This window comes from Salvelinus namaycush, chromosome 2 (assembly GCF_016432855.1).
Source record: "Salvelinus namaycush isolate Seneca chromosome 2, SaNama_1.0, whole genome shotgun sequence".
Lineage (NCBI taxonomy): Eukaryota > Metazoa > Chordata > Actinopteri > Salmoniformes > Salmonidae > Salvelinus > Salvelinus namaycush.
Window position 1 is genome coordinate 48889220 of NC_052308.1, and position 27283 is coordinate 48916502.

Sequence of the window (27283 nt, forward strand, 5' to 3'; positions counted from 1 at the left end):
AACTCTTCCGATAAGAACCCCCATTGGCTCATTAAAGCCACTTCCTATATAGCACACGTACAGTACCGGTCAAAAGTTTGGACACACCTACTCATTCAAGGGCTTTCTTTAATTTTACTATTTTCTACATTGTAGAATAATAGTGAAGACATCAAAACTATGAAATAACACATATATATATAAAAGATTACCAGATATTTAAAAGTTTATTCCGAAGACAACAGCTCTATAAACGTTCTTCCTTGGTGCCCCGACTTCCTAGTTAATTACATTTACATAATTCGTTTAATCAGGTAATATTAATTACAGAGAATTGATTTGCTAAAATAGCATGTCATATATAATTTCATCCATAGTAAAGACACGACACGTGGATCAATGAGATTACAGCCTACTGTATGTTTACTCACTCAAAAAGACAGTGAAAAGTTTGTTCGATTTCCAATGCGTTATCACTTTGCTTTCGACCATCTAAAAGCACAACCAAATGCCAATAGAAAAACAATGTCTGATTTTTGGTTTAGTTGTCACCCAAATGTCTATCCCTGAGCTTTCAACCATTTAAAAGCACAGCAAAGTTGAAATGGGAATACAATGCTTATTTATACAAAATATTCATGTGTTATCACTGTACTGTACTTCATTTATTAGCAGAATGAAATGACCTGGATTGCAGTTGAGATTACATTATAAAAACATGGTGCAAGTGATCAATGTTGTTGAATAGTCTGCACAGATTATTACAGCAATTGTGAAGATCTCCACATACCTGCGACGACCTATGCATGCTATCTTGAACATGCATTTATTTCATATAATTTCATATAAGCAGGGATAGTGAACGTGTCTGATAGATTTTGGTTCATTATATATGAGCTGGGGGTGAACGACTTTGGTGAATCCGCATCGAATGAATTGTTCTGCTCATTTATGAACTGAACGAGAGCGAAGGACGGTATGTGAAGCGCCATCCGATTAATTGTTCTGTTCCTTTTATGAACAGAAGTAAAGGACCTTTGGTGAAACTAGTGATAGTGAAAGTGTATGTGCCGGCGTAAATGTGAACGTATGATTGATTGAATGAGTGTGTCTTAAGTGGTTTAGAAATGATCAGCGCTGTGCATTGCGAAAGCCATGTGTTGTTTTCTATAGAGATATACAGTGTATAAAAGTGTGTATTCTTATTTTACATTCATGTAGTTCTGTCCTTTAGTTGTTATTTTGTATCATGTCATGTTTTACGTTTTGTTCGGACCCTAGGAAGAGAAGCTGCTGTCTTAGCAGCAGCTAATGGGGATCCTAATAAAACACTGAATACTAAGAAGAAATGTATACAGTCGGGGCCAAATATATTGTCACCAAAGTATTTGGTCTCCAAAATTCTTTATTTCACTGTTAATATTACAGAACCTTTGTTTTTGATTCAGAACGTAATATATCCATTTAAATCAGAAAGTAAACAGAAATGGCATTGACAAAATTATTGACACCCTAGACTTAATATTTGGTAGCACAGCCTTTGGTCAAAATAACTGCAATCAAGCGCTTGAGCTTCCTGCACCTCTGTACTGGCAGATTGGCCCACTCCTCTTGTGCAAACTGCTCCAGTTCTCCCAGATTTGAAGGGTGCCTTCTCCCAACTGCTGTTTTCAGATCCCTCCACAAGTTTTTAATGGGATTCAATGCTGGCCAATTCAGAACAGTCCAGCGTTTAGTCTTGAACCATTCCTGGGGTCTTTTTGAAGTGTGTTTGGGGTCATTGTCCTGCTGGAAGACCCATGACCTTTGACGGAGACCCAGCTTTCTGACACCGGGTCCGACGTTGCGCTCCAAAATGCCTTGGTAGTTGAAACTGTCAAAACTTTCTCCACCATTAAAATAATCCTTCGCTGCAATCTTCCATCCAGTTTTTGGTGAAAACGGGAACATCAACATCTCTGGAGATGGACTTGTAACCTTGAGATTGTCCATGCTTGGCTACAATCTTGTGTCTGACCTCAGATAATTATCTGGTTATCTTTCTTTTTGCCATGCTCATTGCAGGACACACTGTGACACAAAACAGGAGAATGAGTCATTTTCTTTATTCAAACTGGTTGAATGAGTGATTTTTATATTGCAGGCTTCTACAACTCACCACAATTGAGTTCAATTCCAAAGTAAAGGAGAATCACCTGCTTGAAATCTAATTATTTCTAACTATTTCTAGAAGGTGCCAATAATATTGTCTGGGCCATTTTAGGAATACTTTGTGGAATAAGCTAACATTTAGTAAATTAATCAGATTTTGGGGTTTTGTTCAACTGCAAACCAAAGATACTGTCACGCCATGACCATAGAGAGCTTTTATTCTCTATGTTGGTTAGGTCGGGGTGTGATTAAGGGTGGGTTATCTAGGTGAATTCTATTTCTATGTTGGCCTAGTATGGTTCCCAATCAGAGGCAGCTGTTTATCGTTGTCTCTGATTGGGGATCATATTTAGGTAGCCATTTCCCCATTGTGCTTTGTGGGATCTTGTCTATGTATAATTGCCTGTGAGCATTATTCTATCTTGACGTTTCGTTTGTTCGTTTTGTTGTTCTTTCTTTGAAGTTTTCTATTCCAAAATAAAGGATTGAAAAATACCACGCTGCATCTGGGTCTACTCCTTATGACGAACGTGACTGACACACATATGTGGATACCAAAATGTTTTTTCATTTCAAAATGTTTCTGGAAGAAATGGTGCTTTTTTCTTTGTGCAAGGGTGCAGATATTTTTTGGCAACGACTGTAGTTACTGTAACCCAAAATGTGGCCATGGATGTGTCAGGCCTACTCAATTTGAGGTTGAATGATACATTTGTTTGTAAGATAGCCTTAACTTTAGACTATTTACTGTATTACAAAAGTAATATTGAATTGTTTTTGGTTGACAACACAACAAAATATCAACATTTAAAGGAGATGTATGTGCTGCTTGGATAGTTTCATCTGAGCCACTGGATTAGTCTGTCCTTAATTCTAGTTTGTCTACAAATGAATAATTGATATGATTTTTGGTTGAGATGGAGAAATGAATCCAACATACAGCTGTATCAATTAATAATTTGTAGACAAAACTAGAATTAAAGTTAGTGGCAAAGATTGAACTATCCAAGAAGAAGATCCTTCTAATGGCGATATTTGGTTGCGTTGCCAACCAAATACAATTCAATATCATGAAATATAATTACATTTGAAATCAGCCAGAGCTTGAAAGCCTAGGCCTATATTGTATTGTCTGTTTTTAGTAGAATTATGGGTTGGAACAATAACTGTTGATGACTTTGCAAATGCTACTTAAGCCTAAATAGCATCATTGATTATATAGTATGAGTGATAAGGTATGGTCACATTTAATTTGCTCTGTTAAACCTACCCTTTGGAATGTCTTTTATATCAACAGTTAATCTATTTCGTTTTTTAAGTGGAGATCTCTCAACAATCATTCTCACGATAGCACATTGGTAGCAGTCAATGACAAATATCATAGCTAACAGGGTTTGGTTAAAAGCCTGGATAGGAGACCAACAGGATAGCTGTGGACAGATCAATTCTCCTGTAGGAGGTGCTGTCCAGCAGATAGCTATTTTTTCTGATAGTGGATATAACGTTGAAGATCTGACATTGTTTTAATAAAGGTATAAATTCAACATATTTTATGCAAGGTTTGAGAGAAGTAAGCTTTTTGTGCGTATGGAACGTTTCTGGGATCTTTGATTTCAGCTCATGAAACATGGGACCAACACTTCACATGTAGCGTTTATGTTTTTGTTCAGTATATATTTCAGTAAAGTTATAGTTCATTTCACATTACTTTTGGATTCTAATCATATTGTAATGCTCACATAAATGTCATGCTGATCTTCATGTTCATGTCATTGTCACAAAAAAATGATTCTAATGTAATTGCTAGTAGAATAACGGCAACGTTACAATGCATATGTCATGGTTACATTTTTTTTTAAATGTAATTTTGGAACTAAACCTCCCTTGCACTGAAGTGCTTTGTAACAATTTTTGCTTCGTTGTTTCTGTGCGCTGGCCCTCAACATCTGCTCTGTAATCAAATTATTCACATAGTACGCTTCTGCAAGCGTGGAGGAATATTTTTCTCGTTTGAAGAGGCTATGCTGTCTGCATTTTCACTCTCTCGCTTGCTTCTCAAAAGTGGTTTGCGCTGTGTCAACTGCATGCGCAAGCAGCCTGGCTAGCTACTGCCCCATTGAGAAGATTCAGACAAATTACAAGACAGACTCGATCCTCTCAATCCGTATATGACGTGAGACACATTTGCAGAAATACTCAAAGTTTAAAAAAATTATAGTTCCGAAACGTTTTCCATGTTCTAGTATCGAAAAGTACAGACGTTTTGGTATACCGTCCAACACTAGTATTTTCCACGTTGAAACAACTTTTATTCAACCAGTTTGTGCGCAGTGGGCTGTCTCCAGGAGCAAGAATCTCAATACACTGCTTGTCATTACGTTAGGTAATTGGCATGTCATGGTGACATCCAGATGGTAACCAAAATCAATTTATTTTACAAGTTTTAACTAGTGCGATGCTGCTGTTGTTGCCAGCTAGCAAGCGTAAACTAGCTTGTTGGAACGGGCTCATCAGACGACTGACTAAACTCACTGAACCGAATCCATTCGTCTCCCCTCGACTCTCAGCAACATACATCACCAATTTTCGGCACCAGGCGTGTCCGTATAGCCTCTCCGGTAATTGACATCGGTTTATTGTATTATAAACAGAGGGCATCCGTATAGGAAAAATTAACAACATTGGGGAATAAGCAGGTAGAGACTATGTATCCCCGATGTCAGCAAAGGAGAGTTTTACAATGCATTTCTTTTGATGAATTACAGACGGAGGCCCTCTTAGTAAAAGATCCCTATGTTATGTCTCAGCGACATAAGAACATTGTGATTTTCCAGTAGTCTCAGCATGGGGAGGCAGGTAGCCTAGCGGTTAGAGCATTGGACTAGTAAGTGAAACGTTGCAAGATCGACTCCCCGAGCTGACAAGGTTCTGCCCCTGAACAAGGCAGTTAACCCACTGTTCCTAGGCTGTCATTGAAAATAAGATGTTGTTCTTAACTGACTTGCCTAATTAAATAAAGGTAAAATAGTGCCTTTGTAAGTCTGTGTGCTTTCTGGGTTGGAGCTAAAGCCTGTATCAGACAATAAAGAGCATCACTGCTAAAGAGTTGAAAAGACATGTCACTACAAGTGTTGAATGGCATTCAGCCAACATAAAAGACAGTATGAGTCTTCTTCAACCCCTGTCCAACATAAAAGACAGTATGAGTCTTCTTCAACCCCTGTCCAGCCAGGAGAAGAGAGTGTTCTTCAGGCTATATCCTTTATTAAAGTTCCTACGAAAAACAAGTGAACAGCAGTCTGACCTTTCTCCTTCTCTCTGAAGACAAATGTAATTGAAAGGAGGAAGCAATCACCTTAAAAGAAGTGAACTAGTCTGCAAAAGATGAGACCTGACTGCATGACCAATCCATTTGTTGAAGCAGTATGTAGTTCCCACAGACAGAGCAGTAGCAAAGTACAATCAACTTTTCTTTGATACTTTGATTAAATAAGAAGAGAGATACTCACCTCTCATCTAAAATATCTTACAGTTGCGGGCCCTAAAGTTAGGTTGTGTTGCGGTATTGGCAGATGCACAATGCATGTGCAACATGACGCTCTGCCGCCTCGACATGACAGTTAGTCTAAAAGCTGAAGCATAACTAGCCACGAAGACAACACTGGCACAATGTTGTGACATATTTGTGATTGATATATTGGCTTAATTTTTTTATTTTTAATATAAACTTTTGATTCCAGGTAGAACCTTTGCCTTGTTTGAGGGTACTTCGTTGGGTGAAAAAAGTGTTCTACCTTGAACCAAAAAGGGTTATTCTACAGGAACAGCAAAATAATCTTTTATGAAATCTTTTCTCTAAGAGTAAGAGTTCATATCAAAGGTGAATTAGATTCCACAACCAATACACTTGACAACGTTAAAGGAAAGGTTTTCATCCGAGAGGTACGTTTTCAGGTTGCTAAGCTACAGGACTGTTTCGCTAGCACAAACTGGAATATAAACCAAGATTCATATGATAACATTCAGGAGTTTACAACATCAGTCACAGGCTTCATTAAAACTTCTCTAGGATAGGGGGCAACATTTTCATGTTTGGATGAAAAGCATACCCAAATTCAACTGCCAGCTACTCATCCCCAGAAGATAAGATATGCATATTATTATATTTGGATAGAAAACACTCTGAAGTTTCTAAAACTGTTTGAATCATGTCTGTGAGTATAACAGAACTTGTTTAGCAGGCGAAACCCTGAGGACAAACCATTCAGATTTTGTTTTGTTTTGAGGTCACTCTCTTTTCAATGGGTTTTCATTGGGAATCAAGATTTCTAATTGACCTTCTTGCAGTTCCTACCGCTTCCACTGGATGTCAACAGTCTTTAGAAATTGGTTGAGGTTTTTTCCTTTGTGTAATGAAGAAGTAAGGCCATCTTGAACGAGGGTCACTTGAAGTGTACTGTTAGTTAGAGGCGCGTGACCAGAAAGCTAGCTACAGTTTGTTTTAATCCTGTATTGAACACAGATCATCCCGTCTTCAATTTTATCGATTATTTACATAAAAAAATACCTAAAGTTGTATTACAAAAGTAGTTTAAATGTTTTGGCAAAGTTTACAGGTAACTTTTGAGATATTTTGTAATCATGTTGCACAAGTTGGAACCGGTGTTTTTTTGGATCAAACGCGCCAAATAAATGGACATTTTGGATATATATCGACTGAACTAATCGAACAAAAGGACCATTTGTGATGTTTATGGGACATATTGGAGTGCCAACAACAGAAGCTCGTCAAAGGTAAGGCATGAATTATATTTTTATTTCTGCGTTTTGTATCGCACCTGCAGGGTTGAAATATGCTTCTCGCTTTGTTTACTCTGTTGCTATCCTCAGATAATAGCATCGTTTGCTTTCGCCGAAAAGCCTATTTTAATTCTGACATATTGGCTGGATTCACTTGTTAACAAACTATAGTTTTGGCATATCGGTTAGGACATCTACTTTGTGCATGACAAGTCATTTTTCCAACAATTGTTTACAGACAGATTATTTCACTTATAATTCACTGTATCACAATTCCAGTGGGTCAGAAGTTTACTTACACGAAGTTGACTGTGCCTTTAAACAGCTTGGAAAATTCCAGAAAATTATGTAATGGCTTTAGAAGCTTCGGATAGGCTTATTGACATCCTTTGAGTCAATTGGTTCATCCTTGGGAGACATTTCCAAACGCCTGAAGGTACCACGATCATCTGTACAAACAATAGTACGCAAGTATAAACACCATGGGACCATGGTAAACACCATACCGCTCAGGAAGGAGACACGTTCTATTTCCTAGAGATGAACGTAGTTTGGTGCGAAAAGTGCAAATCAATCCCAGAAAAACAGCAAAGGACCTTGTGAAGAGGCTGGAGGAAACAGGTACAAAAGTATCAATATCCACAGTAAAATGAGTCCTATATCGACATAACCTGAAAGGCCGCTCAGCAAGGAAGAAGCCACTGCTCCAAAACGCCATAAAAAAGCCAGACTACGGTTTGCAACTGCACATGGGGACAAAGATCGTACTTTTTGGAGAAATGTCCTCTGGTCTGAATGAAACAAAAATAGAACTGTTTGGCCATAATGACCATCGTTATGTTTGGAGTGAAAAGGGGGAGGCTTGCAAGCCGAAGAACACCATCCCAACCATGAAACACGGGGGTGGCAGCATCATGTTGTGGGGGTGCTTTGCTGCAGGAGTGACTGGTGCACTTCACAAAATAGATGGCATCATGAGGCAGGAAAATTATGTGGACTAGGATCAAAAAATACAGGACTAAGATCAAATCCAGCTCTGACAATCGATGGATGTGATAGGGCTGGCAAACTATCGCGGATTACAAAGGGGCCATATGGAATACCAAGACGCATACTCAGAGCATGTGCTGACTAGCTGGCAAGGATCTTCACTGACATTTTCAACCTATCCCTGACCCGGTCTGTAATACCAACTTGTTTCAAGCAGATGACCATACTCCCCGTGCCCAAGAATGCCAAGGTAGCCTGCCTAAATTACTATTGCCCCGTAACACTCACATCTATAGCCATGAAATGCTTTGAAAAGTGTAGGAGTAACATGAGACACATGGATGGCATGTGGAGGAATAGGACAGCTGAACATTGAAGTGGCAGACCACATGAAGAGAAGAGACACATAGTCTGATGATTCCACTAAAAGCACACATACCAGACAAATAGGCGCCTAAAACAATTGGACACACTACTGCTAGAAGAGACATATAGTCTGCTGATTTCACTAAGTGCATACATACCAGAGAAATAGGCTCTTAGGGAAACTGGACACTAGACACATAGTCTGCTGATTCCACTAAGTACAGACATACCAGAGGAATATGCGCTTAGGGTAATGATAGAAGAGACACATAGTCTGCCAATTCCAATAAGGACACATACCAGAGAACATGCTGGGGCACTGAGTTAAATACAGGGTTGAGTCATAGGCCTATAGGATAGATGGACATATATTATTTTTAAGACAAGCACGGGTCTGGCCACTATTATAATTTAACTGAAAGCAGATAATGGGCGTTAGTAGGCGTGAACAAGCAGGAAGCCTGAACTAAAAAGATAATGATGGCAGGAAGAATTAGGGGAAGTATGCTTATTTGCATATGGGGTGGACCCATATGCTATTTGGGTATAAAGAGCGAACCAGTGCTCTGGGAAGGTGTGTGTTTCGCGGGACATGCCAGTTTAATACAATTGTATTAAAAATCACGTTTGAGTTCACAAGTTCTTGTAAGAGTTATATTTGAACCGATTTTCCACGACAAAAGCTGGTCATGGCTCACATCAGCACCATCATCCCAGACACCCTGGACCCACTCCAATTCGCATACCACCCCAACAGATCCACAGATGACGCAATCTCTAATGCACTCCACACTGCCCTCACCCACCTGGATCAAATGAATACCTATATAGGAATGCTGTTCATTGACTACAGCTCAGCATTCAACACCATAGTCCCCTCCAAGCTAATCACCAAGCTCAGGACCCTGGGACTGAACACCTCCTTCTGCAACTGGATCCTGGACTTCCTGACGGGCCACCCCCAGGTGGTGATGGTAGGCAACAACACATCCGCCACGTTGACCATCAACACGGGGGCCCCTCAGGGGTGAGTGCTTAGTCCCCTCCTGTACTCCATGTTATCCCACGACTGCATGGTAGCACAGGTGCCCATGACTCCAACACCATTATCAAGTTTGCTGATGACACGACGGTGGTAGGACTGATCACTGACGACGAGGCAACCTATAGGGAGGAAGTCAGAGACCTGTCAGTGTGGTGCCAGGACAACAACCTCTCCCTCAACATCAGCAAGGCAAAGGAGATGATTGTGGACTACAGGAAATGGAGGGGAGAGCACGCCTCTATGCACATCAATAGGGCTGTAGGGGAGCGGGTCTAGAGCTTCAAGTTCCATGGTGTCCACATCGCTAAGGAATTAACATGATCCACACACACGGACACAGTTGTGAAGAGGGCATGACAGCGCCTCTTCCCTTTCAGGAGGCTGAAAAGATTTGGCATGGGCTCTCAGATCCTCAAAAAGTACTACAGCTGCACCATTGAGAACATCTTGACTGGCTGCATCACCGCTTGATATGGCAAATGTAAGGTACCCAACCGCAAGACGCTATAGAGGGTGGTGTGTACGGCCCAGTACATCACTGGGGCCAAGCTCCCTGCCATTTAGGACCTCTATACCAGGCGGTGTCAGAGGAAGATCAAAAGAATGTAAAAGACTCCAGCCACCCAAGCCATAGACTGTTCTCTCTGCTATCACACGGAAAGCGGTACCAGTGCACCAAGTCTGGAACCAACAGGACCCCGAACAGCTTCTTTCCCCAAGCCATTAATAAGACTGCTAAACACGACTGCTCAATAGCTAATCAAAAGGCTACCCGGACTACCTGCAAAACTTCTTAGGGATAGGCGTCCCGTCAACGGGACAGTTGTAAATCATGCAGCGCCGTGCGTCATGATCGCAGATTTTAGAGAAACAACAAATGTCGGTAAATATAAGTGTCTTATATCGGCTGAAAGCTTAAATTCTTGTTAATATAACTGCACTGTCCAATTTACAGTAGCTATTACTGCAAAAAGAATGCCATGCTATTGTTTGAAGAGCGCTCCTAACAACAAACCACCTTTTTCACCGCAATAGGTTTGATAAATTTACCTCTAAAGGTGAAATGTGTACTTACATTCTGAAATCTTGCTCTGATTTATCATCCAAAGGGTCCCAGAGATAACATGAAGTGTAGTTTTGTTAGGTAACATCCTTTTTCATATCCTAAAAAGGTCCATATGGCATGCACGATCGATTCTGTATTTCCACTCGTTCAATTTGCAAAGAAAGGAATCTGTGAAAATCTAACCCTAAACGTTGTTTCAACCAGTCAAATCATGTTCGTATTTATTACTCAGAGATCCTAGAATGTAACCAGACTTCACTATATCATTAGGAGTGTAGTATATCCTATAGGACACCAAATTTGGTCAGAGAACGACGGCTTCATGGCACACCGATGGCGCGGGCGGTCTTCACTTGATTGACTGTAACTTTGTAAAATAAGCCCCAATCGGGGTCAAACAAAGCTACCTAGATAGCCAATGAGCGGGGCTTTACGGGAGTATGCGGAAACCCAGTATCTGTCGCAAAATGTTGCTGCTAACCTTGTGCGACGTCAAGCCTTTTCCTTTTGGACAAACATTTTAAGAATATGGAGAGTTATGAAGTTATGAAAACTGGGTGTTTTGCAAATGTTGAACTTATAATATGGCTACTAATACTGGAAAAGCTAAATCAAAGTCCAAGTATACAGATTTGACGATATTCTTGCAGAAAAATGTGAATGTAAATGTCTCCTTCACGATTTGCCCAAATGTACCTGGGTGACTTCACACTAAATGTTATGTAGTTTTCTCATACTTCAAGTTATCCGTCTGAAACTTTGCACATACACTGCTGCCATCTTGTGGACACCATCAGATGGCTAGATTTGGGACCTTTCTGTTGCCTTTCAAAGATAGTGGTAGAAATTTAAAAAAAAAACGGTTGTTTTATTCATTGTATTTTCTTCTACCAGATCTATTGTGTTATATTCTCCTACAATCAATTCACATTTCCACAAACTTCAAAGTGTTACCTTTCAAATGGTACCAAGAATATGCATATCCTTGCTTCAGGGCCTGAGCTAAAGGCAGTTAGATTTGGGTATGTCATTTTAGGCGAAAATTGAAAAAAAGGGGGCTACCCCTAAACTCTTGCCCTGACTCTATGCTCAAGTTCACACATACTTACACTGACAGCCCAACACGCAAATACACTTTTTTTTAACCAACTCATACTTTTGTATATATATATATATAAATAAACAGACTACAAAAGTATGTGGATACCCCTTCAAATTTGTGGATTAGGCTATTTTAGCCACAGCCGTTGTATACAATTGAACAGACAGCCATGCAATCTCCATAGACAAACATTGGCAGTAGAATGGCCCGTACTGAAGAGCTCAGTGACTTTCAACGAGGCACCGCCATATGATGCCACCTTTCCAACAAGTCAGTTTGGCAAATTTCTGCCTTGCTAGAGCTGCTCCGGTCAACTGTAAGTGCTGTTATTGTGAAGTGGAAATGTCTAGAAGCAACAACGGCTCAGCCGCGAAGTGGTAGCCAACACAAGCTCACAGAACGGCACCGTGAGTGCTGAAGCACGTAACGCATAAAAATCGTCCTCGGTTTCAACACTCACTACTGAGTTCCAAACTGCCTCTGGAAGCAACGTCAGCACAATAACTGTTTCTTCCGGAGCTTCATGAAATGGGTATTCATGGCCGAGCAGCCACACATAGGCCTAAGATCACCATGCGCAATGCCAAGCGTCGACTGGAGTGGTATAAAGCTCGCCGCCATTGGACTCTGGAGCAGTGGAAACACGTTCTCAGGAGTGATGAATCACGCTTCACCATCTGGCAGTCTGACGGACGAATCTGGCTTTGGCCGATGCCAGGAGAACGCTACCTGCCACAATGCATAGTGCCAACTGTAAAGTTTGGTGGAGGAGGAATAATGGTTTGGCCCCTTAGTGTCAGTGACGGGAAATCATAACGCTCCAGAATACATAGACAATCTAGATGATTCTGTGCTTCCAACTTTGTGGCAACAGTTTGGGGAAGGCCTTTTCCTGTTTCAGCTCACAATGCCCTCGTGCACAAAGCGAGGTCCATACAGAAAAGGTTTGGCGAGTATGCATTTCACTGTTAAAGCCAAATCATGCTTGATCCAAAAATGTGGTAGGAGGCTCCGTATGGAGGGAGTGACGCAATTGTGGTGCCTCCAGAGGCATGCAGAAGTTAAATTGAGCTCCGTATCGCGTGTGCGCCACCCAAATTTCGTAACCATGTGGAGGGCTCCGTACATCTCTGCATTGACATGATTGTTTGATGGAAGGTGGTGGCGGGGGGTCAAGTATAAACACAAACTCATATCCGTGACATCAGCTCTGCTCCACGAAGCGCAAGAAGTGCCCTGACTTCTGCAGAGGCCGTATCACAGTAAATGATGTACGGCAACTGCAGAAGTCGGATTTACCATGCAGAGCTTTTTAGTCTACACCTGTTGTTTACGAAGCATGTGATAAATATAATTTGATTTTCTCATGAGTTGAGGCAGCCCTCCTCTTCCAGCAGGATCAGACAATGTGGTCTAATTAAAAGATGCCTTTGCATGACTTGCTTGGGCTTCGTCACGCCGAGGTGAGCTCTAATTGGGAGAGCTGATTTAGCGGTGGCCCATTCGGAAATGAGCCAGGTTAAAAAGCAGTGATGAATCTCGACAGCAATGATGTCACTTTGTGTCACAATGTACTCACTGGTTTCAGACACTTTGGGGAGGGAGAACAATAGCACTTTTTGAATACTGCAAAGCATGTCTTTCACAAATCTGATAAAATGAGACAATTTGATATAATTTGAGAGGGAATTTTGAGGTCAGACATCTATGAATCATAAGACAGAGGAAGATGATTCAGATAGTGATTGATTTAGTCAGATGTGTCCCTGTCTTGGCATGGGGCTATTAGCTGATGCTGAAAATAATAAAAGACATAGAGAGAAAATAATCTGTGTGGCGTCCATATCTTTCTCTTTATCAATTTGTTTATCAAAATTGACCAGGACTGGTGTTTAGACCTGAACATTCTATACATCGGTTAAAAATATGGACAGCATTACTGGTGCCGTTGTTATGGAAATCCATTTTGTGAAGGCTTATGCATGGCATTGAGACCTTACAACATAGTCTCATTAAAGACCTGACCTTCGCATCATTTCCTTCACATCAAGGAAACTTCTGTGTGGCGAATTCCTCCAGCTTTGGGTCTAAAATTAGCTGAAAATAAGACTCCTATTGTTTTTTTTACACTTATTTGTTCAGGAAGTCCTCCCCTTTTTCTTTCTCCTCTGAAGTATCTGTCCAGGGAGATAGAATCCAAGGAGAACTCGTTTTTTTCTTCTTCGTGTTTAGTGTTTGTTATTCTTTCTTCATCGGCTCATGAAGATAAGCTAAGCGCTACGTCCTCTAAAGTCTATTTCGGTCGGTGTCTGTCTGGTCCCTTTTTGTTTCGCACTTTTCCACATCAAACAGATGTCGTTTTTTATTTTTTCCCCAACCTTGCTCTACCCTTGTTCAATCACTTCACATAACTACTTGAAGCTGACACTAGCTCATTGGCTTACACAATGGTGCCGCAATTTGTGTTTTATGTTGACATATTTAGAGATTCTCGTGTTCTTCGTGACTTTACCACACCATGTTGAAGCATCAACCAGCAGTAGAAACAACAACAAAGCGTTCTCCCCACCCGTTTTGGTAAAAAGCTAAGGGATGGGGCTGGAGAAATGGAACCACTCTCAAATTCATAGACAGAGCTACGGATGCAAGGACTGACCATCCATGATATCAAAATGATAGTTTTAACCATGTTTTGAGGTTATATAGTGTTTGTTAACATTTACTTTGTTGACAAACATTGTAGTAAAACAAGTTTATATTTTGGGTTATGATTAGTACGACAGTTGAACTAAGCTCATGAGGCATTTATAAGTTATATTCTTCAAGAATCAATGGGTACATATAATTCATTTATAAGTCCAAAAATGGATGTTAGCAACTACTGATTGCCCCTTTAATGTAATGTTTTCAGGATGTAATTTATGTGGGCTGTAAGGGTGAGTAGTCATTGTCAGACTTCGCAGGAAATCACAAGAAACTAAGGATACTCCGTTCTGAATCATGCCAATACGGACCTTCTGACGATGTGTGTTTTCATTACGCAATGATGTTATATATATATATAGCATACGAGTGTGAGTGTTTTTTTTTTTTGCCTCATGTCAGTAGGCATAATACAGCTCTGATAGGTATTGGGAGAATTTAAGTTAGCAAAATCAAGTATTTCACAGTTGACCATATTTTGATTACTAACAGTCCTAGGAAGTTAAATACAATTTATTGTCACATGCTGTCACGACTTCCGCCGAAGTCGGGTCCACTGCTCGTTCGGGCGGCGCTCGGCGGTCGCCGGTCTTCTAGCCATCATCGATCCACTTTTCATTTTCCATGTGTTTTGTCTTGTTTTTCCTCACACCTGGTTTCAATTCCCTCAATTACTTGTTGTGTACTTAACCCTCTGTTCCCCCCCATGTCTTTGGGTGGGATTGTTTATTGTAGTGCTTGTGCACGTTCCCCGTGAGCGCACGACTGGTTATTTTTGTGCCCATGTATCTTGTTGTTCTGGTTGCCGTTGGTTTTGCTAATAAATCTCCGGTTATCACCCAATTCTGCTCTCCTGCGCCTGACTTCTCTGCCGCCAATTACGCACCCCGCTACACATGCTTTGTAACCAGGTGTTGACTGACAGTGAAATGCTTATTTACGGACCCTTCCCAACAATGCAGAAAGAACAAAATTGAAATAATAAAAAAAGAAATACACAATGTTATAGGGGGAAACACGTTTTGCCAGCAATATAACAGAGAAAATGAAACATGTATTATTCTTGCAGCATCAGTCAGCCTTGGATACAAATTGATATGGGTGGTGTTCAGTAGCATGGACTACTCAAAAATAAAACAGGACTCTATTTCAAGAAACAGCAAGGTCTCTCAACTGAGCCCGACAGATGGACATACACCATTTTAGTTTCCCACTCTCCTTTGACATGAACTATTATCAGCAAATGGAAGTGTATGAATAAAGAAAGCATTGTGGATGGCAACTTCACATCTGTAAAAGCGTGACAGCAAAAAACACATTACAGAAGGGACGTTGTCATCAAATAGTATTTATATAGTTCCCAAGGACTCAGGACTCTTCTGTGGATCAGTAAATACTGCAGCATAAAGTACCAGCACCTCATTGCAAGAAATAAAACTCTGCCTGTTCATTTCCCACAGTAAGTCCATCATAAACACAATAAAAAAATGTATCATCATATCAACAACAACTGCTCCCTCCCTCCATCACTCTCTCACCAGTGGGAAGACATGGGAGATCTTGCCATCCGGGGGCAGCTTTGCGCCAAAGCCGTAGGCAGGGAACATCTTGTCACTGTCGTAGTCCTGGATGATCTCCCCCACAGCCTTCAGGGCCATTGCGTAGGCATTCATCTGGTAGGGACTCATGTAGTGCAGAGAGGTGGGCTGGGATGGGTTACCTGGAACACAGCAACAGAGCATTGGTTATTTTGTTATATATATTTTTTACCTTTATTTAGAAAGGGAAGTCATATTGAGACCCAGGTCTCGTTTTCAATTGAGCCCTACGACACAACACACAAAATAGAAAACACACACATCAAGTACAAAAAAGGCATTGGCCAAACAGGCAACGTTTCACACTATCATACTACTTGTCTTAGAATGCATGTTGAATAGATTGATCTAGATAAGTGCTATGCTATTGACCTATTGACCTATTGACCTATTGACCTACAGCCACAAGGCTGTGGGTTCAATTCCATCAGCATCCACCGACAAGTAGCTACAGCATTGCAGTATCTAATGTTCATTTGATAGTAAAATATTGCCGGCAATATTTGGCCCTGCTTTGACAAATGTTAAAGTAAGATTATTTGGAAAGAAGTTTGGGGAAACTAGTCCTTTAGTAGAGCCCTACGACTCGTATAAGTGATTCTGCCACACTTACCATTAGACGCTGTGAAATCGATGGCCACTGTGAAGTTGAGTTGCGTCCTGGGGAGACAATGATGAATTACATTGAATAACCCAAACTTTTACCAGACAAAAACATAATAAAGACTAAAAAGGACTGTTTGTCTGTTGAAACGATGCAAAACAATTTCAGACATGAAAGCTAGGCTGAGCGAGCCATCAACAGCTCATCAACATTAGCCTCTAATGTTAATGGGACGTCACAAAGATTTGGCTCACCCTCCCCGGATGAAGTCTACAAACGTGTACTCTGACTCCACTTTAAAGGACAGCAGTGTGACCTTCAGGGGAGGGAGAGAGGAGGAGAAGGAGAGGGGGGAGAAATAGGGAGAGAGGGGAGAGAAACAGTGGGAGAGAGATAAAGAGGGGGGGATATAAGGTAAGGGATATAAGCAGAAACAGGAAGAGGGCAAGTGAAAGAGAGAGAGGGAAGAGAAGGAGATGGCCAAAGCAAAACCTTTAATGCATATGACATATCACATTGGCAATGAATCCCATCTATAAAACATATGATAGATGGACAATGGAAAGCTCAAGATCAAAGGTACTTACTGTCCCTGAATTGATGTATTTCTTCTTCTTGCCTTTCTTTTTATGGTTTAGAACCTGGGCAAAAAGAGGAAAAATGTGTACATTGAAAAGATGACTAGTTTGATTTCACCACATAGTTTGCTGTGTGAAAGTGTGGTATGGAAAGAAACTGACCGTAAGGAACATGTCATATTCTAAGAGATAGAGGACGGATGAAAAATAACATTATTTTCATAGCGGGGATACCTAAGTGAAGTCGTAAGAATTGGAAAATGTGAAGCTTCAATGGGTAAATCACAAAAATGCTCATCTCATTATTAAAGAGACAATATGTTTTCTGATGTCTTATTTGAGTAACAGCTGTGTGCTGTGTACATGTGTACTTAAACATTAGTCAGTAAAAAATGTCCTGCATAGAGAGAAAACATAATATAACCCTTATTATAAAGCATTATAAAGGCTCAAACATGCGTTAAAAAAGTAATACATTCCCAGTGAGCACAAGACGTACAATTTTTTTTCCCCAATGTCTTTTTAACAAAAAATATGTATTTTCAACTTTTTTTTAAATGTCTTGTGCTCGTTGGGTTATACCTGCAGGCTGTAGCCCTTTCCCGCAGTCAAATGACCTAGTGGAATGGTATTCATATTTTTCATAATTTTCATAATTAATGTTTTTTTTTTTTTTTTTTTACAGAAAATCCTGTTTCTATGCGAAACAGTTGTGTTATATTTCAGTCTTCTGTGATGTACAGTATATGAAGTGTAATTTTGGGATGCAAACTCAACATTTAATACATTTCAACTCTCTATCTGACATGGTACAGGTGTCTTCTTTTTTTAAAGCCCAGAACCAAGTGTGTGAGCTGTATACTTTAGTTTCAAAGTAGATTTGTTTAAGACCACCAAGAAACACTCTGTGTGACCATGACTTAGTCCACTGCAATAATTTAAGTGTTACCATTCTTTTTTTCTTTTTTTTACCTCATAGACGTTGAACTGGCTCTGGCCTCTGGAGAATTCTCTGTAGCTGGTGGTGAACTCGCCAATGAAGTCATGACTGTGGGAATAGTTGCGAGAGTAACACCTGCAGCATCTGAAAGAGTAGTATACTAAAGGAAACACCAACCCCGTCCCCTCTCTGTACATCTAAATATCATCACCTAAAGCCAAATAGAACCTGCCCGCTATCAATCTGCGTGTGATATTTAGAGAGGAAGCCTTGTGGCCACATTAGTAGCCACCATCAGTGAAGAAGGAGAGAGGGAAAGAGGACAGAGAGATGGGGGGGGGAGAGATGGAGGGAGGCAGTCAACACTCATATTCATAAACCCTCTCCCTTCTGATATTACCGCCAACCTTTTAAAGTTCCGGTCAGTGAATTATGGTTGTGTGTGCTTATGGTGGAGAGTCCCTCTCACCCCCCCTCATCCCCCCATCCCAATGTCACTGGACTAATAAGGTGATGAAGATTCCCCTCCAGAGAAAGAACGAGGGATGACATTTGAGGGAGACTTGGAGCGTCTGAGGCTGTCTGGAGATTGTAAATGAAATTAATGAGTGAAGAAACAAGGGGGAGGAGGGAAGCGAGAAGAGAGGAGAGAGAGACAATTACCTTCCATCTCTGTCCCAATCATACACGTCCACCTTGACTGTCCTGGAGAAAGGGAAGATACGAGAGAACGATGAGAATCGAAGAGAGGGTGTGTGTGTGTGTGCATGTGCGTGCGTGTGCATGTGTGTGTGGGTTTGTGTGTGTGTGTGTGTGTGTGTGAGAGAGATAAAGTGAGAAAGAGAGAAATGAAAGATAGTATACTACAGAAGCTTGAACAACAGTAATAACACATGTGGAAATACACATGTCATATACATGTATTATACAACGGATGGGTCTAATCCTGAATGCTGATTGGTTAAAACTGCATTCCAACTAAAACTAAAGTGGATGAGTGGAACATTTCTTTTGATATTTTCTGCGGCATGACTATGGATGAATTGTAACGGTCGTTCTCCTCCTCTTCGTCCGAAGAGGAGGAGTAGGGATTGGACCAAAGCGCAGCGTTGTTATATGACATACTGATTTATTTAAATGATAGACGAAACACGAAAACACTATAACAGACTACAAAACAAATAAACGATGTAGACAGACCTGACTTGAGAACTTACAAACTACGAAGAACACACGAACAGGAACAGACTACATACACGAACGACAACCATACAGACACGGAAGACAATCACCCACAAACAAACAGTGTGAACAACCTACCTTAATATGGTTCTCAATCAGAGGAAACGTAAAACACCTGTCCCTGATTGAGAACCATATCAGGCTAAATGACAATGAACCTAAACATAGAAACACATAACATAGAATGCCCACCCCAACTCACGCCCTGACCAACTAAACACATACAAAAACAAGAGAAAACAGGTCAGGAACGTGACATGAATGGGAAAAAGAGATGGCTAAAACACCCAGGCATGCAGATTTTGAGTATCCTGCATTGAATGACCTAGAGAAAAGCCACAACGGAAAAAAACACAGCTCAGAATACAAACTGGGCTATGCGTTGCTTCGAGGGCTGGCTAGCAAAGAAGAAAAAAGTTGCTGACTTCAAAACTGTCACGAAGGAAGAGTTTAACATCCTTCTCCGACTGTTTTATGTTAATGTACGAAATGGGAAGGGGGAGCAGTACAGCATAAGTAGATACCTGGCATTGCGTAGTGGGCTCAACCGGGTTCTAAATGACCCACCCATTGGTGGCAGCTGGTGCCTTACGAAGGACACTGAATTTACCACCTCAAATCATGTATTTCTGGGCAGCATCAAACAGCTAAGAAAGCAAGGAAAAAATATCACAAACAGCCACCCTCCCATTACCGATAAGGACATGCCCCAGCTCCAAAACTCCCAGGCTCCGAGTCCCGGTACACCAAGGGGTCTGGTCCAGAGAGTGTGGTTTGACCTCCAGTTACATACAACAGACAACTAAAGCCCAACTCATTCCTCGAAAAGAACGGTCTAAGGTGTGTTGTTCATAGCCTGTTTGTGTTATTTCCAAGTTGCACTCGTAATTAGGCTACTGGAAAACAATATTATAACAACGCAGTCTCTCTCTCAGATACGCCACTCTCGCATATAACGAGGCCACAAAAAATTATCTGGACCCAAGGGAGACACCCGTGCCAATACATCCAACAAACACCGGCATTATCACATAAGTCAGCTGTGGTGGATAACAAAGAGAATATATGGTTTCATTTATTAAAATCAGCTCAAATGAATGTCATGGACGGTCTTTCTTTGGTCTGAACAGTGTTCTGACAAGGGAGCACAATTTTTCTGCCAGGCAAAGTCAGGCTCATTGTTATGGATGTATCCAAATAAATCTTCACTAGAAAACAGCTTAAATAAATGGAAATGCAGCTACTTTGCTGTTATTCTGTCTGCACTTTTTGACGTGACTGTAAATTAGCCGTAGATAGCTAGCTAGCAAGAAAAGGAAAATAACGTTGCCAGTCGGTATGGCAATATAACATGTAGAACGAACGACTGGGTTGCGTCTATAGATACAGAACAAAAAGAACAAACGACTGGGTCACATCTCTAGCAACCCTACATTTGTGTCGGGACTATATCTTGTGGAAGGATGAAATAGTACGAATAAATTAATCAAAATAACGTTTTTAAGGAAAATACCTCAATCATTATTTGATGATCATCTCGGGCCTAACAACGCCCGTGCCAATATATCCAACAAACACCGGCTTCTCGGGCATTATTACTTATATGTAACTAAATGTTTGGGAAAGAGAAGGAGAGAGGGAGGCAAACACAGTATGTCCCTTGAGAAATGTGAGGTGATGATCAATATAAATAGCCTTACGGATTTACCCTGTAAAAATTATTTTGGGACACATACGGATTTACCCTGTAAAAATGTATTTGGGACACATACTACATTGAATTGATTAACAATAAAATACGATTAATTGACATTTGCATTTTGCCTAAATCAGTAATATTGTGTGATTGCGTGAGGGTGGGTGTGTTTGTGTGCATGTATGCATGTGTGTGTGCGTGTGTGTATAATAACCAAAGATAAATTAAATGTTGTGGAACCTCCATGTTGGTCCCAATAACACCAGCGCTGGCCTTTGAGACAATATGGCCGACTGCTGGCATTATTCTGACCACCACAGAGCATTATGGGTACTGTAGTACATCATGCTACAGCAACATTCCATAGTCCTTAGTATTGAGCACAGACAGTGACAAAACCACAAATCATTGGCTACTTAGTCCCACAGTCTTGCCAATGGCTCAGTTGTATGGAAGGCATAATGGGAACTCCCCCAGATGTCACACCAAACTCATTTAGCTATCAGAAAAAAACTCCCTGGTTTTACTGAATATAGAGTACCTGCTACAGTATCCGGACGTTGCTTTGACTAAAAGCTTCTGCTCAATGACCAAATGTAACAGTAGGGACAATGTACAGGAAATCTACAGAAAAGCACATGAAACTTCCAAAATATACTGAACAAAAATATAAACACAACATGTAAAGTGTTGGTCCAATGTTTCATGAGCTGAAATAAAAGATCCCAGAACTTTTCCATTAGCACAAAAAGCTTATTTCTCTCAAAAGCTGTGCACATTTGTTTACATCCATGTCAGTGAGCATTTCTCCTTTGCCAAGATAATCCATCCACCTGACAGGTGGCATATCAAAAAGCTGATTAAACAGCATGATCATTACACAGGTGCACCTTGTGCTGGGGGACAATAAAAGGCCACTCTAAAATGTGCAGTTTTGTCACACAACACAATGCCACATGTCTCAAGTTTTGAGGGAGCATGCAATTGGCACGCTGACTGCAGGAATGTCCACCAGAGCTGTTGCCAGAGAATTTAATGTTCATTTCTCTACCATAAGCCGCCTCCAACGTTGTTTTAGAGAATTTGGCAGTACGGCCAACCGGCCTCACAACCGTAGACCATGTGTAACCACGCCAGACCAGGACCTCCGCATCCGTCTTTTTCTCCTGCGGGATGGTCTGAGACCAGCCACATGGACATCTGATGAAACTGTGGGTTTGCACAATGTAAGAATTTCTGCACACACTGTTAGAAACCGTCTCAGGGAAGCTCGTCTGTGTGCTCGTCATCCTCACCAGGGTCTTGACCTGACTGCAGTTTGGCGTCATAACCAACTTCAGTGTGCAAATGCTCACCTTCTATGGCCACTGGCAGGCTGGAGAAGTGTGCTCTTTACGGATTAATCCCGGTTTCAACTGTACCGGGCAGATGGCAGACAGCGTGCATGGGCGAGTGGTTTGCTGACGTCAACTTTGTGAAAAGAGTGCCCCACAGTGGCAGTAGGGTTATGGTATGGGGAGGCATAAGCTACGGACAACAAACACAATTGCATTTTATCAATGGCAATTTGAATGCACAGAGACACCGTGAAGAGATCCTGAGGTCCATTGTCGTACCATTCAGCCGCCCCCATCACCGCATGTTTCAGGATGATAATGCACTGCCCCATGTTTGATTGAGTGTGTGGACAGGTGTCTTTTATACAGGTAACGAGTTCAAACAGGTGCAGTTAATACAGGTAATGAGTGGAGAACAGGAGGGCTTCTTAAAAAAAACGAACAGGTCTGTGAGAGCTGGAATTCTTACTGGTTGGTAGGTGATCAAATACTTATGTCATGCAATAAAATGCAAATTAATTACTTAAAAATCATACAATGTGATTTTCTGGATTTTTGTTTTAGATTCCGTCTCTCACAGTTGAAGTGTACCTATGATAAAAATTACAGACCTCTACATGCTTTGTAAGTAGGAAAACCTGCAAAATCGGCAGTGTATCAAATACTTGTTCTCCCCACTGTATGTGAAGGAGATGTGTCGCGCTGCATGAGGCAAATGGTCACACCAGATACTAACTTGTTTTCTGATCCATGCCTCTACCTTTTTTAAGATATCTCTGACTAACAGATGCATATCTGTATTCCCAGTCATGTGAAAGCCTAATGAATGTATTTCAGTTGACTGATTTCCTTGTATGAACTGTAACTCAGTAAAATCTTTGAAATTGTAGAATGTTGCATTAATATTTTTGTTCAGTGTAGCTCATGTGGTCATCCTTTACCCTGGGTACTAAGTGACCCGTTGACCTTTGATCTCTTGGCTGTCTGCGTCACTCACCTGTCATAGTCTCCGTTACAGAGGGCTCGTACAGGGATGGTGAAGGGCTGCCACGCAGGGTTCAGAGTATTCTTTACCACCTCCGTCTTATGGCAGATGGTGAACCTACGGTACACAGCACACACAAGGAGCTCTGAATACAGATACTGTACAGGGATGGAACATAGGCCTTAGAAGTATCAACCACAAATACCAAAGAAGATGGTGAACCTACGGAAATCAAATTACCCATAAGGGTGCAGTCGAATGGCCGTGGTCTGAGGGGCTTTTCCCCCTGTTCTAGTAATTGTATTTATATGGTCCCCATTTCAACACAGTACAAGCAAGGACCACTAAGTACAGGGATGAAAAGGCATAGCCCTAGAAGTATAAGCCACAAATACCAAATAAATGAAAGTCTTTGTTTTCTCCAAAATACTTGTTGTGACAGATTCATTCATTTGTGTTGAGGCATATATTTGGATCTACATAACAGACAATGTGGGAAGTGAACTCATCTTGACACACACACACACACACACACACACACACACACACACACACACACACACACACACACACACACACACACACACACACACACACACACACGCACACACATACTCACGTTCCGTCTTCATTACTGCGGTAGAAGACCAGGAATGGGTCTGACTTGCCGAAGAAGTCTTTCTTGTCCAGCTTGTTGGCACACAGCTGCATGGTAGCAATGTCCTGAGAGAAAAGACAAGTCTCAACGTCAAAGCAAGGTGGTGGTTTTAGGTCACCATAGTGACATAAGTAATATAAATGACATATAACTAATATGTCCGTTGAAATGACATATATTGTAACTACAATGTCACTGTTAAATGTCACTATTTTGAAATATTCTAATGTTGCATTTCTATATTTCTCTGACCAAGTATGTGAAAGTATGGCTCTTGTTTGGGGATGGTTAAGAGGTTGAATTATTACAACCTTTTAATAAGATAAAGAATAACTATACGAGCTTTAATGGTAAAAGTCGTTAATAAGTATGGTATGCGTATGGAGCTGCAATGCACCTCAGGGACAACACCCATAGTCATAATATTTCACAGGGAAACCTATGAGAAAGCAAAAACAACAGACTCATTTGGTTGAGCAAATATCTCCCGAGGAGGAGCAGCCCACCCGTATAAATAGAACATTTACTTGAATGGGGGTTCCCGTTCTAGTAATTCTATTTCTATGAGCCCGACATCCTTTAGAAATCACACCTTTTGGAGATCTGAGCAAGGTGGCAGAATAAACACAACATGTCATCTGCCTTGCAGCATGCCCCTTCCACTGTATTTCTGTAATGAACGATATAATGAACTATGTTCTCCATGTCTTAGAGCAACAGTCTGCAACCTTTTCTAGCATGACAGCTACTTACATTTTTTGGGCAGAAAACAGTGCACTCATTTCTCTTTTACACTAAGGACCTGCAAGCTTTTCTAGCATAAGAGCTCAAATTAAACATGTCTCGAGCTAATCTTTTTTTCTAGCTTTTCTAACTTTCAAATCGGCACCATCTTCTCTTCTCCCCTGCGAGAATGTGCCTATTTGAAAGCTAGAAAAAAAGAAGTAGCTCGAGACATGTTTAATTTGAGCTCTTATGCTAGAAAAGCTTGCAGGTCCTTAGTGTAAAAGAGAAATGAGTGCACTGTTTTCTGCCCAAAAAATGTAAGTAGCTGTCATGCTAGAAAAGGTTGCAGGTCCTTAGCGTAAAATAAAAGTTTGTGCACGGTCTTCTGCCAATATACCTGGTCAAATAATGGTTAATAAACAACTCTATGGTGGGGGGGCTATAAAATATGTGATTTCATATTTTCCCAAATAATGTTCTCAGTTTTATTTGTCAATTTGTGTGTGTGTGTGTGGGGGGGGGAGATAGAAACAGACAGAGACAGGGAGAGGGAAACAGCAAGAGAGAGACAGAAAGAGAGAGAGAGAGGGATAGAGACAGGGAGACAGCAAGAGAGAGAGAGAGAGGGACGGACAGAGAGAGGGTGAGTATATTAACGGAACAGAGAGATAGAGATACAATTATTCATACCTCTGAGGGGGATTGTCAATGTCAATTTCTCTGTCAGAATGATAATTTTTCAATGTCTGTGTCCCAAATGGCACCCTACTCCCTGCCTTGCAAAAGTATTCATCCCCCTTGGAGTTTTTCCTATTTTGTTGCATTACAACCTGTAATTTAATTTGATTTTTGGGGGGACTTTATGTAATGATGTCACGCCCTGACCTTAGTTTTCTATGTTTTCTGTATTATTCTGGTCAGGTCAGGGTGTGACGAGGGTGGGTATGCTTGTTTTTGTCTTGTCTAGGGTTTTTGTAAGTCTAGGTAATTGTAGGTCTATGGTGACCTGAATTGGTTCCCAATCAGAAACAGCTGTTTATCGTTGTCTCTGATTGGGGATCCTATTTAGGTTGCCATTTTCCATTTTGGTTTGATGGGTTCTTGTCTATGTGTAGTTGCCTGTTCAGCACTCTTTGGTATAGCTTCAAGGTTCATTTTGTTCATTTTGTTCAGTGTTCATTCTTTAAAAGTAGAATGTACGCTTAACACGCTGCGCCTTGGTCTCCTCCCTACGACGGCCGTGACAAATGGACATACACAAAATAGTCCAAATTGGTGAAGTGACATAAAAAAAATTACTTGTTTAAAAAAACGTAAAACGGAAAGTGGTGCGGGCATATGTATTCACACCCTTTCCTATGAAGCCCCTGAATAAGATCTGGTACAACCAATTACCTTCAGAAGTCACACAATTAGTTAAATAAAGTCCATCCATGTGCAATCTAAGTGTCACATGATCTCAGTATATATACACCTGTTCTGAAAGGCCCCAGAGTCTGCAACACCACTAAGCAAGGGGCACAACCAAGCAAGCAGCACCATGAATACCAAGTAACTCTCCAAACAAAGTTGTGGAGAAGTACAGATCAGGGTTGGTTTATAAAAAAATATCAGAAACTTTGAACATCCCACGGAGCACAATTAAATCCATTATTAAAAAATGGAAAGAATATGGCACCGCAACAAACCTGCCAAGAGAGGGTCGCCCACCAAAATTCATGGACCAGGCAAGGAGGGCATTAATCAGATAGACAACAAAGAGACCAACGATAACCCTGAAGGAGCTGTAAAGCTCCACAGCGGAGATTGGAGTATCTGTCCATAGGACCAATTTAAGCCATACACTACACAGAGCTGGGTTTTACAGAAGAGTGGCCAGATAAAAGCCATTGCTTAACTTTTTAGGGATAGGGGGCAGCATTTTCACTTTGGATGAATAGCGTGCCCAAATTGAACTGCCTCCTACTCTGTCCCAGATGCTAATATATGCATATTATTATTACTATTGGATAGAAAACACTCTGACGTTTCTAAAACTGTTTGAATTATGTCTGTGAGTATAACATAACTCATATGGCAGGCAAACTTCCAAAGAGGAAGTGGAAATTCTAAGGCTGTTGTTTTTTCTACTCATCGCCTATTCAAATTCCAGGAAGATATGGATTTGTTTGCACTTCCTATGCCTTCCATTAGATGTCAACAGTCGGTAGAACGTTGAATGAAGTTTATACTGTGATGTGGGACCGGATGGGAGGTGTTTCAGTCAGTGGTTTGGCAGATTGCCAGTTCCTGGTCAAGCGCATTCCTCATGATATCGCCTTGCGTTCCATAACTTTTACAGACACGAAGGAATGCTCTGGTTGGAACGTTATTGGATATATATGATAACAACATCCTGAAGATTGATTATCTACTTAGTTTGACAAGTTTATTCGACCTGTGATATAACTTTTTGAAGTTTTCGTCCGACGTTATGCGTCACTTGCACAAGCGTTTGGATATCTGTACTAAACGTGCTAGCAAAAGTAGCTATTTGGACAAAAATAATTGACATTATCAAACAAAACAACAATTTATTGTCGAACTAGGATTCCTGGGAATGCATTCTGATGAAGATAATCAAAGGTAAGGGAATATTTATGATGTAATTTCGTATTTCTGTTGACTCCAACATGGCGGAGAAATGTTATTTATATTTGAGCACCGTCTCAGATTAT

At 40.9% G+C, this 27283-nt stretch overlaps 1 protein-coding gene across 1 annotated transcript in view; it reads right to left on the reverse strand.

The window, feature by feature from the left end:
- Nucleotides 1–27283, reverse strand: part of LOC120026419 (copine-9-like) — a gene marked incomplete at its 3' end in the record, with an annotated part of 199560 nt that overhangs the window by 14622 nt on the left and 157655 nt on the right. The window contains exons 9-16 of the mRNA XM_038971280.1: nucleotides 23802–23905; nucleotides 23195–23299; nucleotides 18586–18627; nucleotides 17955–18030; nucleotides 16992–17045; nucleotides 16659–16720; nucleotides 16414–16460; nucleotides 15741–15922 (exon numbers count right to left, since the gene is read on the reverse strand). Coding sequence (XP_038827208.1) covers nucleotides 15741–15922; nucleotides 16414–16460; nucleotides 16659–16720; nucleotides 16992–17045; nucleotides 17955–18030; nucleotides 18586–18627; nucleotides 23195–23299; nucleotides 23802–23905 — 672 coding nt within the window. The remainder of the gene's footprint in view (nucleotides 1–15740; nucleotides 15923–16413; nucleotides 16461–16658; nucleotides 16721–16991; nucleotides 17046–17954; nucleotides 18031–18585; nucleotides 18628–23194; nucleotides 23300–23801; nucleotides 23906–27283) is intronic.